The following is a 13,638-nucleotide window of genomic DNA, read 5'->3' as shown; positions in this document are numbered from 1 at the left end:
GGATTTCAGAGAATGTAAATAAGAGAAGTCACAACATTGAAAAGGAAACCCAAAATCTTATAAATAGAAAAATAATTATTTGTGACAGAGAAAGAGATAATATTTACATATGTCTATGTATATTTACTAAGGGGTGTGTGCATGTGTGTATACACAATAGCTATTATTTTTAAAAATATATATATTTTATTGATTTTTTTTTTTTTTACAGAGAGGAAGGGAGAGGGATAGAGAGTTAGAAACATCAATCAGCCGCCTCCTGCACATCCCCCTGCAACTAAGGTATATGCCCTTGACCAGAATCGAACCTGGGACCTTTCAGCCTGCAGGCTGATGCTCTATCCACTGAGCCAAACCAGTTTTGGCCACAATAGCTATTATTTAAATCAGACCCACTTACGTTGCACAGCTAGCTCTCAGAACTTGCATATAAGAACACCAAATAAAATCTTATTCTGATTATAAAAAGAAACTTTCAGTTTATCAGAGCAGGAAAGTCAATTAATCTCCTGGGTGATATCAGGTGATTCTTACCTTTAACAGAATTGGCTGAACGGGCAGTTTTGGCGGACCTATATGGAGACGGAGACGTGGAACATATGGAATCTTCAGCCGAACTAGTTAGGAGGGAGTGAACTGAAGACTTCTTAGGAGAAGAATGGAATGACCGAGAAGCTGAATTTTTCGCAGATGGGTTTACTAAAGTTTTGCAAGAACAAAAGTAAAAGCACAGATTTAATAATAATAAAAAAAAATAGTATACCACACCTCTCAAAAAGTCAAACTTTCATGAGAAAATGTTTCCAATGATGGGGTTGGGGGAAGGAAGTCCTAGTGGATACCCAGGACTTGGGGTGGAACCCACAGGTCTGGACATGGAAGCACAGACTAGCTCAGATTCACACAGCATGACTGCACTAACCAAACAGGTTCTTCTATATAAAGAAAACCATTATCTCAACATATCAATAAGACCTGCTAAAAAGCAAACAAACTAAAGACAAAGACAATCTTAAAGCTGCCAGAAGGGCAAAAAAGACAAATTACATTTAAATGAGCAACAATTAAATTTAGAGTTGACCTCTTCGTAGAAACAATGGAATATTTTCAAAGTGAAGGAAAAATGTCAACCCTAGAATTCTATACTCAGCAAAAGATATTCTTCAAAAGTGAGCATAAAGACAAGTTCAAAAAAACAGAAACTAAGAAAATATGTCCCCAGAAGACTTACATTAAAGGGAACATCAGAGGCATAAGTGAAGTAATACCAGATAAAAGATAAAGTGTAACTATGTGGGTATATTTAAATGAATATTAACTCTACAAAACATGAAAGTTATCCATTGTGGTACTTGCATTGTGATAACAATTGAATGTAAGTTGGAAGAACAGTGAATATGAAAAGGTAAAAGCACTCATTTATATTAATCTAATAATGCAAGAATATATCTTGTATTCTCTTGCATAAAACAACAACAAGACAAATAAGTGAAGTAAACATGAATTGCTAAATTTAAATGCTCTTTTCTTCAAATATTAGTTCTTAAAAGATTTACCACAAGTTAAAGATTATATACAAATTGAGTTTGTATTTATTAAAGAATATTTTATTTGATTTTATATATATATTTCTCTATAAAGGAAAATTTTTAAAACTTATATTTCTCCTATCTCGTTCACCTCACATCTCAGTTTTGCCTATTTACATTATCACTGTCCAGATTTATAGCTATACTTTTGTTGAATAACTGTCATTTTCACAGTTTCATTTTTCTCACTTATCTTTTTTTTTTAATCTTTATTGTTCAGATTATTACAGGTGTTCCTCTTTTTTTCCTCTCCATAGCTCTCCTCCACCTGATTCCCCACCCCACCCCATGCCCTTACCCCCTGCCACTGTCTTCATCCATAGGTATAAGACTATCCAATCTCTTCCCACACCCCTCAAACCCTCTTCCCCGAGAATTGTCAGTCCACTCCCTTTCTATGTCCCTGATTCCATTATATTCACCAGTCCATTCTGTTCTTCCGACTTTTTATTCACTTGATTTTTATTTATTTATTTTTAATATATTTTATTGATTTTCCACAGAGAGGAAGGGAGAGGGATAGAGAGCTAGAAACATCGATGAGAGAGAAATATCGACCAGCTGCCTCCTGCACACCCCTCACCGGGGATGTGTCCGCAACCAATGTACATGCCCTGACCGGAATCGAACCCGGGACCTTTCAGTCTGCAGACCGACACTCTATCCACTGAGCCAAACCGGTTTCGGCTCACTTGATTTTTAGATTCATTTGTTGGTAGGTATGCATTTGATATCTTTTTGTTGTTCATAGTTTTTACCTTTACCTTTTTCTTCTTCCACTTCTTAAAGAATACCCTTCAGCATTTCATGTAATCCTGGTTTGGTGGTGGTGAACTCCTTTAGCTTTTTCTTGTCTGTGAAACTCTTTATCTGACCTTCAATTTTGAAAGATAGCTTTTCTGGGTAGAGTAATCTTGGTTGTAGGTTCTTGCTATTCATCACTTTGAATATTTCTTGCCACTCCCTTCTGGCCTGCATAGTTTCTGTTGAGAAATCAGCTGACAGTCGTATGGGTACTCCCTTGTAGGTAACTAACTGTTTTTCTCTTGTTGCTTTCAAGATTCTCTCTTTGTCTTTTGCCCTTGGCATTTTAATTATGATGTGTCTTGGTATGGTCCTCTTTGGATTCCTCTTATTTAGGGTTCTGTGCACTTCCTGATCTTGTAAGTCTATTTCTTTCACCAGGTGGGGGAAGTTTTCTGTCATTATTTCTTCTAATAGGTTTTCAATATTTTGATGTCTCTTTTTCTGGCACCCCACAAATTCGGATGTTGGTATGCTTAAAGTTGTCCCAGAGGCTCCTTACATTATCTTCATATATATATTTTTTTATTCCTTTCTTCTTTTTGTTTTTCTGGTTGAGTGTTTTTTGTTTCCTCATATTTCAGATCTTTGGTTTGATTCTTGGGGTGCATTGATCTACAGTTGAGTATCTGTATATTCTTTATTTCAGACAGTGTATGCTTAATTTCTGACTGGTCTTTATCCATTTTTTTTTTTTTTGAATTCTCATTAAGGTCCTTGAAGGTCTCATCAAGTTTCTCAGTGGTTTTTAGAAGATTCTCGAGTAAATTTATAAATGTGGTTTTGAACTCTATGTCATCCCATTTCTTTCATTCGTGACATGTTTCTGTATCTCCCATTTTGGCTGCCTCTCTGTGTTGATGGAGTCACTTTGTGTGGTAGGTGATCTACAGGGGCCAGTAGCTCAGCCTCCCCAATCATCCGAAGTGGACGGTCTTGGTACACCCCTTTGTGGCCTGAGTGCAAAGTCTTGGTGTAGTTAAGCCTTGATTGCTGTTGGTACACTGGGAGGAATTGTCCTCCAGATCAATTGGCTGTGGGGAGCCGCTGTGTCTATAATGGAGGAACTGCTGTGATGGAGACATGCTTATGGTGCAGGACTTGTTTCAGTGGGGCTTTGGTGCTCATTGAGTCTGCCTCTTGAATGTGTCACTTATGGCTGTGAGGAGTTGAAATCTGTGTCTCACACTGACCACTAGGTACACTGGCTTCTGGATCTCCAATGGGGTACAGGTCAGTTACTATCTGAGGCCACCCTGCAGGAGTTACAGACCTCTCTTCCTGGCCTGGGATTTGTAGATTATAGAGCTGTCTGAACCGGTTTGCAAGTTTGCTAGGTTAAGCAGCAATAGTGCAGGCCATTCATATGCAAAAGCCACTGCCTGGAGCTTGGGTGGGTTTGTAGGTTGTGCGGGGAGGGGTCTCAGGGTGTCACTAGGCTAGGGCGTAGCAAACAGCAATGGCTGGCAGCCTGCCATCCTGCGCCTCCAACTACATCCCCGCGTCTCGCACCCCAGCACAACAATCATTCTTCCGCGCAGCTCTGCAAGCCAGCCACCCTCACTTTCCGACCCAATGACAGACTGTCCAGCTTCTCCCCGTAAGAGTTTTGGGATTATTGTTTTTTAATCCTCACCAGAGGATATTTTTCAAATGAATTTTAGAGTGAAATGGGGGGAGGGAGAGAGAAACATCAATGTGAGAAAGACACATTGCTTACTGAATTCGCCCAAATGGAGCCTAGGATCACATCTACAACCCAGTTGCATGCTCTTGACCAGGAACTGAACCTGTGAACATTCGGTCGGTGGACCGATGCTCTAACCATTTAGCAAACTGGACATGGCTTCTTTTCCATTTTTAGTCTGAGTTATGCCGTTTTGCTTTTCAACAGATTCTGTTATCTCTCAATCTCTTCCTGATCTCCTTATATTTTTAGAGAACATTTTGTCTATTAGTCTTGGGAAATTATATGGAGAACCATCTGTCTCAATTCTTCTCCTTTCCCTTTCACCAATTCTGTAAGTATTAATTCAGCACCTGCTATGCACCGGGAAGGTTCTAAGTGCATGGGAGATAGATCAGGCAACCCAGCTCTTAGAGACATCTGCCCATGTGCAGCTTTTGTCTAGCAGGAGTGACACACAATGAACAACATAAACTAGTCAGTTACAGAGCATATTAAAATGCGTGCAATTTAATTTTTTAAAAAGGTAAGGGGCACCAGGAATGTGGGAGGGTAACATTTTAAAATAAGATTGTGACAGTGTCACTGGGAAAGTGACATCTGAGCCAAGGCTCCAAAGGTGGGGAGGGGTTAGCAGTGTAGAGGAACAGGATGGAAAGGCCCTGACCAGAAGCTGCCTGGTATGTTCAAGAGCGATTCAAGGATGGATGAAGCAGAGTGGGACACAGGGGACAGTAGGAGTGAGACCAGAGACCTCACAGGGATGTGCAGGCTGCTGTAACAGCGTTAGCCTGCATCCTCATGGAAATAGGGAGCCACGGGAGGGTGTGAAGGAAGCAGGCCCGCTTCAGTGCTTTCACTGGAAACTCACCTGTTGAGGGGAATGTAAAGCAGCTCGAGGGGTCTTCCAGCTCTCCTGCATGCAATTGGACTGGCTCTCTGCAAGCATAAGAATGGCCATGCAAACACTCCATTTCAAAAACAGTGCTCATCTTGATGGGCAGAAGCAAGCAAATGCAGGCAAAAGTGAGGGCTTACAATATGAACTCAAGGCGGCAGTCCTTACCCTAACCTGCCAAAGCCCTAGGAAACTGTGAGGGAGAACCAAAGTTGCACTCTATGCATTCAGTGCCCAGGAATATTTTGCCAAATGAAAATGTAATAGTATATAATCCTAGCTAGAAAATTCACTTTGTGTAATAGGAGCTATAAAATCCAAATCTTTCTCTCATGGATTCTAAGAGATGAGATCTTAATGACTTATTTAAAAAAGAGTAAAAGAAAAAACCTCTCTTAGCAATAGTAGTATCACTTTACAAAACTTTCAGACTCATTTAACTCAGTAAGTTGAAAAACCCACAGAGCTCTGTGCGTCTCGTACCCGTAGGAGAATATTATGGCAGCTATTCTCAAGATGGTTCCCTTGCAGGGTTTGCGAGGTCAATAGGTCTTTGGAAATATTCACTATAATACTAAGACACTTGCTTTTTAACTCTCAGTCTCTTACAAGTGTATAGTGAGTTTCCCAGACATCTGACATCACAGCCAAGAAAATGCAGATGCAGGCAGGAGAATCCAGCTATCTTTGCACAGCCATGCATTAAATTGTGAAACAATACCTTCTCAATGATTTTTTTTTGTTTGAAAATATAGCTATAATAAAATAAATTATTATGGCAACATGCAGTACACTTTGCTATTTTTAACCTAGTGGCCTGGTGCATGAAATTTGTGCACTGAGGGGGGCTCCCTCAGCCGGGTCTGTGCCCTCTTGCAGTCCAGGACCCCTTGCTCCTTACTGCCTGCCTGCTCGCTCCTTACCAGCTCGGCTCACTGCTCCTTAGTGCTGCAGCGGAGGTGGGAGAGGCTCCCGCCACCACTGCTGCGCTCACCAGCAGTGAACTCAGCTTCTGGCTGAGCGGCACTCCTCCTGTGGGAGTGCAATGACCATGACATGGCAGCTCCTGCATTGAATGTCTGCCCCCTGGTGATCAGTTTGGATCATAGTGACCGGTTGTTCCAGTCGTTCCGCCATAATGATCGCTTAGGCTATTATTATATAGATGGAACTACTTGACAGTCAATGTGCCCCCCTGAGGGATCCCAGATTGTGAGAGGGCGCAGGCCAGGCCGAGAGACCCCACAGGTGCATGATTAAGGCCAGGGAGGAACACGGGAGGTTGGCCAGCCAGGGAGAGACCGTGGGAGGGCTCCAGGGAGTGTCCAGCCTGTCTTGCTCAGTCCCAACTGGCTGGACCCCAGCAGCAAGCTAACCTACCAGTCGGAGTATCTGCCCCCTGATGGTCAATGCACATCATAGTGAGTGGTTGAGTGGCCTTAGCATATAATTAGCATATTACACTTCAGTTGAACAGATGGTTGGATGACCAGACACTTAGCATATTAAGCTTTTATTATATGGGATAAATATCAGTATCTTAACACATTGTGGACAGATTAAGAGAATTCTCCACTTCATTTCACACAGTGTTCTACAAAGTATCATACTTTAAAAAGATATTAGCTTGTAAGAACATGTAATAAATAACTTCAAAATACAATGGGGATTTAATTTTAAAGGATGCCTTTAACATTTATGTAAAACATTTTTTGTACTCATTCAATAGAAACTTCTCTGGCCTCTGGGTAAAGCTAGCAATAAAACTACTGGTCTGCAATGTGTTAATTGAAAAATGCTTAAATTAAAATTTATTTTACAATACTTAAAATGGCAATAGTAGAAATAGCCCAGATAAACAAAAGCTCTTTGGAACCCTCAATGATATTAGTGAGTGCAAAGGGGTTCTGAGACCAGTGAGTTTGAGAATAGCTGTTAGGAGGAAAGCCCTGGAAAGAAAGGCCATGGCTACATTGTGAGTGTCTTCATGACCAGGGTAAAGAGCTGCTCTTGCTGGAGTAGGCAGTGGGGAACCTTCGAAGTTGGGGCTGGGCAACTGATATAGTGAGGGGTGTGCTTTAGGCAGACCGATTTGAAATTGATGCATAGAAGTGACTGGAGCATGCAAGAGAACAGAGACTGAAAAACATCCACACTGAACACTGTAGAGGCCACCACAATTGTCCATAATTAAAGGCCGAAGGCCTAGGCTGAACAATGGCTGCCAAACATAGCTGTAACCTACCGATGTTACCTTACATGGCATAGAGGTTTTGCAGATGTGGTCATATTCAGGATTTCGATATGGGGAGACTAGTGGATTATTTAAATGGGCCCTAATTTTTTTTTCTGGGTGAGAGGCAGGGGGGGATTTTATAGAGAGAAGATGACAGGACAATTTCAGCAGAGAAAGATTGAGGATGCTGTGCTGTGAGCTGTGAGGATGGACAAAAGAGCTGCAAGTCAGAGTGCAAGAAAGGAATCTCTAGAAACTGGAAAAACATCAGGAAATAAATTAACTCTGGGAGTTTCTGGAGGTGTGTGGCCCTGACAACATCTTGACCTCAGCTCAGTGGAACTGACTTAAGACTTCAGGCCTCCAGATAAATTTGTATTGTTTTAAGCCACTAATTTCATTACAGCAGCCATAGGAAATTAACACAGGCAGTTCAAGGGGACGTTCCAAGAAGAAAATGGATGTGAGAGCTGTTTTAGAGTTAAAAATATTAAGGTTTGGTGACTAGACAAATAAGACAAGAGAGAAAGAAGAATCAAAGATAATGTTAAGAATTAAGCATAGGTGCCTGGGAAAGTGGTTGTGCCAACAGAAGTGTGAGCTGGAGGGGAACAGTGTTGTGGAATGGCCATTTTTATTTATTTGTTCATGCATTCATGCACCAGGGGGTCCCTCGGCCTGGCCTGTGGGATGGGGCCGAAACCGGCTCTCTAACATCCCCTGAGGGGTCTTGGATTTTGAGAGGGTGTAAGCTAGGCCGAGGGACCCCACTTGTGCACTATCGGGGCTGGAGAGTGACATGGGAGGTTGGCCAGCAGGGGATGAACCGCAGAAAGGCTCCAGGGCATGTCTGGCCCATTCTGCTCAGTCCCAACTGGCCAGACCCCAGCAGCAAGCTAACCTACTGGTTGAAGCATCTGCCCTCTGGTGGTCAGTGCACATCATTAGTGACTAGTTGACCAGCCGACTATCTTCCCCCTGGTGGTCAGTGCAAGTCATAGCAAGCAGTTGAGCAACCTTAGCATATCATTAGCATATTACACTTTGATTGGCTGAATGGATGACTAGTCAACTGGATGCTTAGCACATTAGGCTTTTATTAAATAGTATTATAGTCTTTGGGTAATTATGTTTCATTTACTAAAACATCCATATGGAAATGTGAAAAAGGGAGCTAGATATTATGAAGCTTATATTAGAAACCTTCTTTAGGGCATAATGTTGCATATATATATATATATATATATATATATATATATATATAAAAGCCCAAGTGACCATTATGACCAGTTTACTAAAGGACCGGTTGACCAGTTGCTATAATGTGCACTGACCACCAGGGGCAGACTCTCAATGCAATGAGCTCCCACAGCCAAACTCCCACAGTGGGCTAACCTCCCGCGGCATCCAGCCCCGATAGGCCCTAATCAGCCCTGATCGCGGGCCGAGCTAAGGAACCCCACCTGTGCACGAATTTATTCACCGGGCCTCTAGTTAAATTATAAGAAAAGTAAACTCTCCACCAAACTTCTGAGAGATGTTGGTCTCAGTCAGATTAATGAAAGCACAAATACCAGAGTTACTTGTTTCTTTTTTATTCTGCTCTGGTCTGGGTATGTGGAATGTATTGATTTAGTTTATATGGCTACAGAAGTTTTTAGGTTAAGTAACATTACTATAAGACGTTGATTAAAGAAAAGGTGCTGCACCTACAGTGAAATGCTGAGGTAAACAGCAATTGTGGTATTCTTTCTCACTTATTTGTGAGTTTAAAACATGGCCAATTTGCCATAGGGTAGAGCATTATAATGCAGTTCTAATTTTCTAGTTATGCATCATACTTTTCAGAGCTTCTGTTAAATACTTAAAAATCACTTCTTCCCATTTGAACACAGGAAGGAACTAGGGCCCATCTCTTCCTTACCAAACTCTCTTCTTTACAAACACATCGCTGCTGCAGGAAGCAGCTGTTCTAGCCTTGGAAAAACTGCAGCAGAGCTTTACTTAGCTCAGGGAAGCAGCCCCCGGTGCCCATGCCCAGGATTAGGCTCTTTTCCTGGCAGCTCAGTCCAGGTTCCCGGAGCTCAGGCGCCTGCTAGACCGGAGTTCAAATGTGACTCTGTTTACACTGCATGATCTCGGCAAGTTGCTTAAGCAATCTGAGTCTTCATTACTAACCTATACCTGGGGATAATAATGCCTATGTCATAGGTTAGGCAGACTTAATGTAGTAAGTCTGAAATAGCTTTACTACAAAATATAAAAATATAAAAATATGCAATAGATTGCTGCAGATATTATTAATAGGAACAATGCAGTGTTACACACCCAGGTGAGAAGTAAAATCAAATGTCATTTCCTTTAGGTTAACAGAAAGATATACTTAGAAAGATTCAAGTTCATTATATATTGATCAATTGTGGGGAAGCACGGGACTTGGTTGGAATGTCTGTAAGGAGGAGTCTCCGAAAGGTTGGGGGGCCTCTGGGAGGACCTTGCCAAAGGCGGCAGCCCTTACCTTGACTTTTCCAAACAAGTCTGATTCCCCTGGTACTTTACTAGACTCCTTATGATTTCACTTTAAAACTTCCTTGCTTAAAGGACGCATGTGTTTTCTCAAGAATGCTTACCCTGCTAATAGTATCTAGTAATTAATTTTAGTTCAAACTGTTGTTACAATAAAAGCCAAAGGAGACAGGCAAATAGGACTACTTGGTGGCGATAGCTAAGGAGCCCCTTAGCCTCTCTTTCACAGAAACGCGTGTCAGAGTAATTATTCATCCGTCGTTCAGGTCTGCCAGTCAGCCCCAGCAATCACGTAGCAGGGACAATAAGAAAATATTTATAATAGGGCTTAATTTATTCACTAAACAAATATATACTGAATGGCTACTATGTGACAGGTGCTTGGTGCGGAAGATACAGCAATGAATGAGCCTCTGTTCAACTGGAAATGAAACAGTAGAATTCATTTTCATATTCTTATAATGCAAAAGGGCTCTGATATCTCTATTTTTTATAGATGGTAAAAATAGAAAAGAAAAAGTAAGCTTTTTCCCAGGCAGTCAGTCAACAAACAGACCTTAGATTGTAAGCAACTTGAGGACAGGGCCCCTGTCTGTCTTGCTCCCTGTCAGTCCCGGGACCCAGCACAGAGTGTGGCACGTCATGGGCAGTTAGTGATCTCCTGAGTTAATGAATGAACAGTGGTAAAGAGGGTATTCTGGAAGTCAGGGCTGGTGAGATCATTTCTTACCTGCTGAAAGTCTCACTTGATTTGCTGCCTTCGGTGGAGTCCCTTAATGAGTGGCTTCTGTTGGAAGAGGGACGGAGACATTAAAGACTACACAATGTTATTTTAACTTAGTGATAAACAAAATTGTCCCTCTGAACATTGCTTTTAGACAAGTACAGACTCAAAAGAATGAGATTGGGGCACTGGCTTTTCCGGGTGGAGGAAATAGTATGGAGAAAAAGCTGGAGACAAAAAAAAAAAAAAAAAAAAAAAATAGGGAATCAGGAGTAGCCTGTCCAGATTAAGCAGGCTGGGGACAGGGAGATGCTTAAATGTCAGCCTGAGGGATCATGTACTTAGTGCAGCAGAAAGTGAGGAATTGCAGAAAATCTGCAAGCAATGGCCTGTGTCTAAAATGAATAACAAATTAATATTAGCCATTTTTTCTTTTATGGCTAAAGTCATTTCTCAGAAGTTGTCCTTGATTAGGGGTCATGGATTTCATTTCCTTATGCTCTTTTTATGATTTCACTTAAACATTCAGCCATCAATAATTGATGAAAATAGGATTGTTTTCAGTGAGGTTATTATAAGCCTATATTGAGATTGCTATCATTTACTTCCAGACTGCCTTCTTCTCAAAAGTGATGTAAGTCATTGTAAATATGTGGCACACAATTTTTGCTACATGGTAAACAGTAGCAAAAATTAAAATAAGCAAAAGCATGCTTATTAAATGATTTCTAGAAAGTAAATTACTGTAGTACATTTAATTGAAATCCCTTTTTAGTTTCACTTAAACAATGTAACAGCTTTCTTTCAATGAGCTCAAAATGCCCACCAATTTCCATGTAAACTATACAAATTACCTAGTCACATATAAAATTCTTAGACAATTATTTAAATTCAGAATCTCAGATTCTTCTTACCTATGGCACATCTCTAATCTCAGGCTTGATTCAGTAATGCATTCTCTTACTCTATTGTCTCTGTATAGATAAATATAACTCTCAGTTAATTATACAAAGAACAGTTTCCAGATCCCATGTATTTTTAGAATAATCATTGCTCATATATATTTAACTTTTCTTTAAGGCACAACAGTATATCTTAGGCTTCCAAACAAATTTGCAAAGTTCATCAACTCAAAAATGCTTTTTCGTCCCATGGACTCTTAAAAGTTTTAGACAGAGTTTATGCTTTGATGAAAAGGTCATTTGTAGATTACAGCAAACGAACATAAATTCTCCAAGGGCAGGGACCAAATATACCCATATTCAATACAGTACGATATAGTCAAGCCCACAATGGCTGAAGTGACGAAAATCCCACCAGGGAGGTCATGGCGCCTTGTGGAATGATTAGTGCTGGGCGCGCCAGGGGCTCTAACTTCTACTTCTGGCTTTGCTTCCTCGCTTCCTAGGAGGAAGCAACTCAGTTTATTCCTAAATGTATTCACTTGTTAAATGAGCTTAATAATCTGCCCTGGCTTAGCAGGTATATTGAAGAGTTATGACAAAAATAACAGTGCCCTGCACATGTCAGTATTCTTTGATGGCGTGGCCAATACAATGCTATCTTAGGTAACTGTCTGTTTCTACTAACATTTTACTATTACTATTTAATAGCCTGGCCAGTGTGGCACAGTGGCTGAGTGTCAATTTTGGAACCAGAAGGTCACAGTTTGATCCCAATCAAGGGCACATGCCCACACTGTGGGCTCGATCCTCAGTGAGGGGCTTGCAGGAGGCAACCGATCAATGATTCTCTCTCATCATTGATGTTTCTATCTCTCTCTCCTTCTACCTCCTCTCTGAAATCAATAATTAAAATAATAATATTAGTAGAAAAAATAGGAAAATCCAGCTAATATTTTGCTACTTCTGATTAATATATACTAATTGAACATATTAAGAAATTGGAGATTGTTTACATATAAATATTACTTCAGAAAGTATTACTTTTAGATATTTGTCATATAATTAGAAAACGACTATTACAATAATGTTGTACTAACAGCTCACATAAAATTTGTATTATAATACTAAAAATACAGTATATACCATATTATGACAGTCTGAAAATAATATGAAAATCACATTATTTCTGTAGGTATGTATAAGAAAGGGCTTATAAAGTGGTTGAATCCTTTTTGGATCTGAATTGTTATTAATTTGAATAATCATTGGCATGAATACCTACTAGTGTGCCGCGAGATTTTGCCTGGTGTGCCGTAGGTGCAGACAAGACAAGAATTTTATAATTTTTCACTATTTTGTTTACTTAATATTTCATAATAAAGTAATTATAAAATACTTTCTTTGTGTTTATTTGATTCCTATTCAAGAGAATTACTTTATATATAGTCAATATAGGCACAGAGTTAAATTTTTTAACATTTTCTAATGGTGGTGTGCCTCGTGATTTTTTTCATGAAACAAGTGTGCCTTTGCCCAAAAAAGGTTGAAAAACACTGACCTAGAGAACCAAGGCCTTTGCTATTGGCTTATACTGGGAGAGGTATATATTTCCCAAGTCCTAGTGTTAGCTTCACCTATGTCAGTGGTCGGCAAACTGCGGCTAGTGAGCGACATGCGGCTTGCAAGCTGCGGTTTGCCACTCTGTTGACTAATGAGTTTGCTGACCATTGACCTAGACTCTCAATTCCAATAATTATAGGCTGTTATTGTTCCTTGTGATTAAGCCCCTATCCCAGTGCTCAACAAACTCATTAGCATGTGGCTCGTGAGCTGCAGTTTGCCGACCACTGACCTACGTGGCTATAGGCAAGTCAACCTTTTGAAACGTGTGTTTTTATCAATTGTAAAATAAATACTGGCTTGTGTTTCAAACAATTGAGATAATCCAATAAGATTATGGATGTGGCCCTAACAGTTTTGGCTCAGTGGATAGAGCGTCAGCCTGCAGGATGAAAGGTCCCAGGTTTGATTTAGGTCAAGAGCATGTACCTTGGTTACAGGCACATCCCCAATAGGAGGTGTGCAGGAGGCAGCTGATCAATGTTTCTAACTCTCTATTCCTCTCTGTAAAATAATCAATAAAATATATATTTTTTAAAAAGATTATGAATGTGAAATCTGTTGGGAACTATAAATTTACATAGAAATGTAACTTTGGGTAACACCTCACCCTGATTATTTTCTTTCTATGTCAAGTTTTGTTTTTTTT

The 13,638-nt window shown here is 40.3% G+C and overlaps 1 protein-coding gene across 1 annotated transcript in view; it reads right to left on the bottom strand.

Annotated features, from left to right (window-relative positions):
- CCDC158 (coiled-coil domain containing 158) overlaps positions 1-13,638 on the bottom strand; it is a 65,425-nt gene that overhangs the window by 3,244 nt on the left and 48,543 nt on the right. Inside the window, exons 19-22 of the mRNA XM_084881036.1 lie at positions 11,379-11,438; positions 10,471-10,527; positions 4,952-5,019; positions 535-699 (exon numbers count right to left, since the gene is read on the bottom strand). Coding sequence (XP_084737162.1) covers positions 535-699; positions 4,952-5,019; positions 10,471-10,527; positions 11,379-11,438 — 350 coding nt within the window. The remainder of the gene's footprint in view (positions 1-534; positions 700-4,951; positions 5,020-10,470; positions 10,528-11,378; positions 11,439-13,638) is intronic.

This window comes from Pipistrellus hanaki (genome assembly GCF_964339955.1).
Source record: "Pipistrellus hanaki genome assembly, chromosome: 1".
NCBI lineage: Eukaryota > Metazoa > Chordata > Mammalia > Chiroptera > Vespertilionidae > Pipistrellus > Pipistrellus hanaki.
This window is presented reverse-complemented; position numbering and strand designations above follow the sequence as displayed.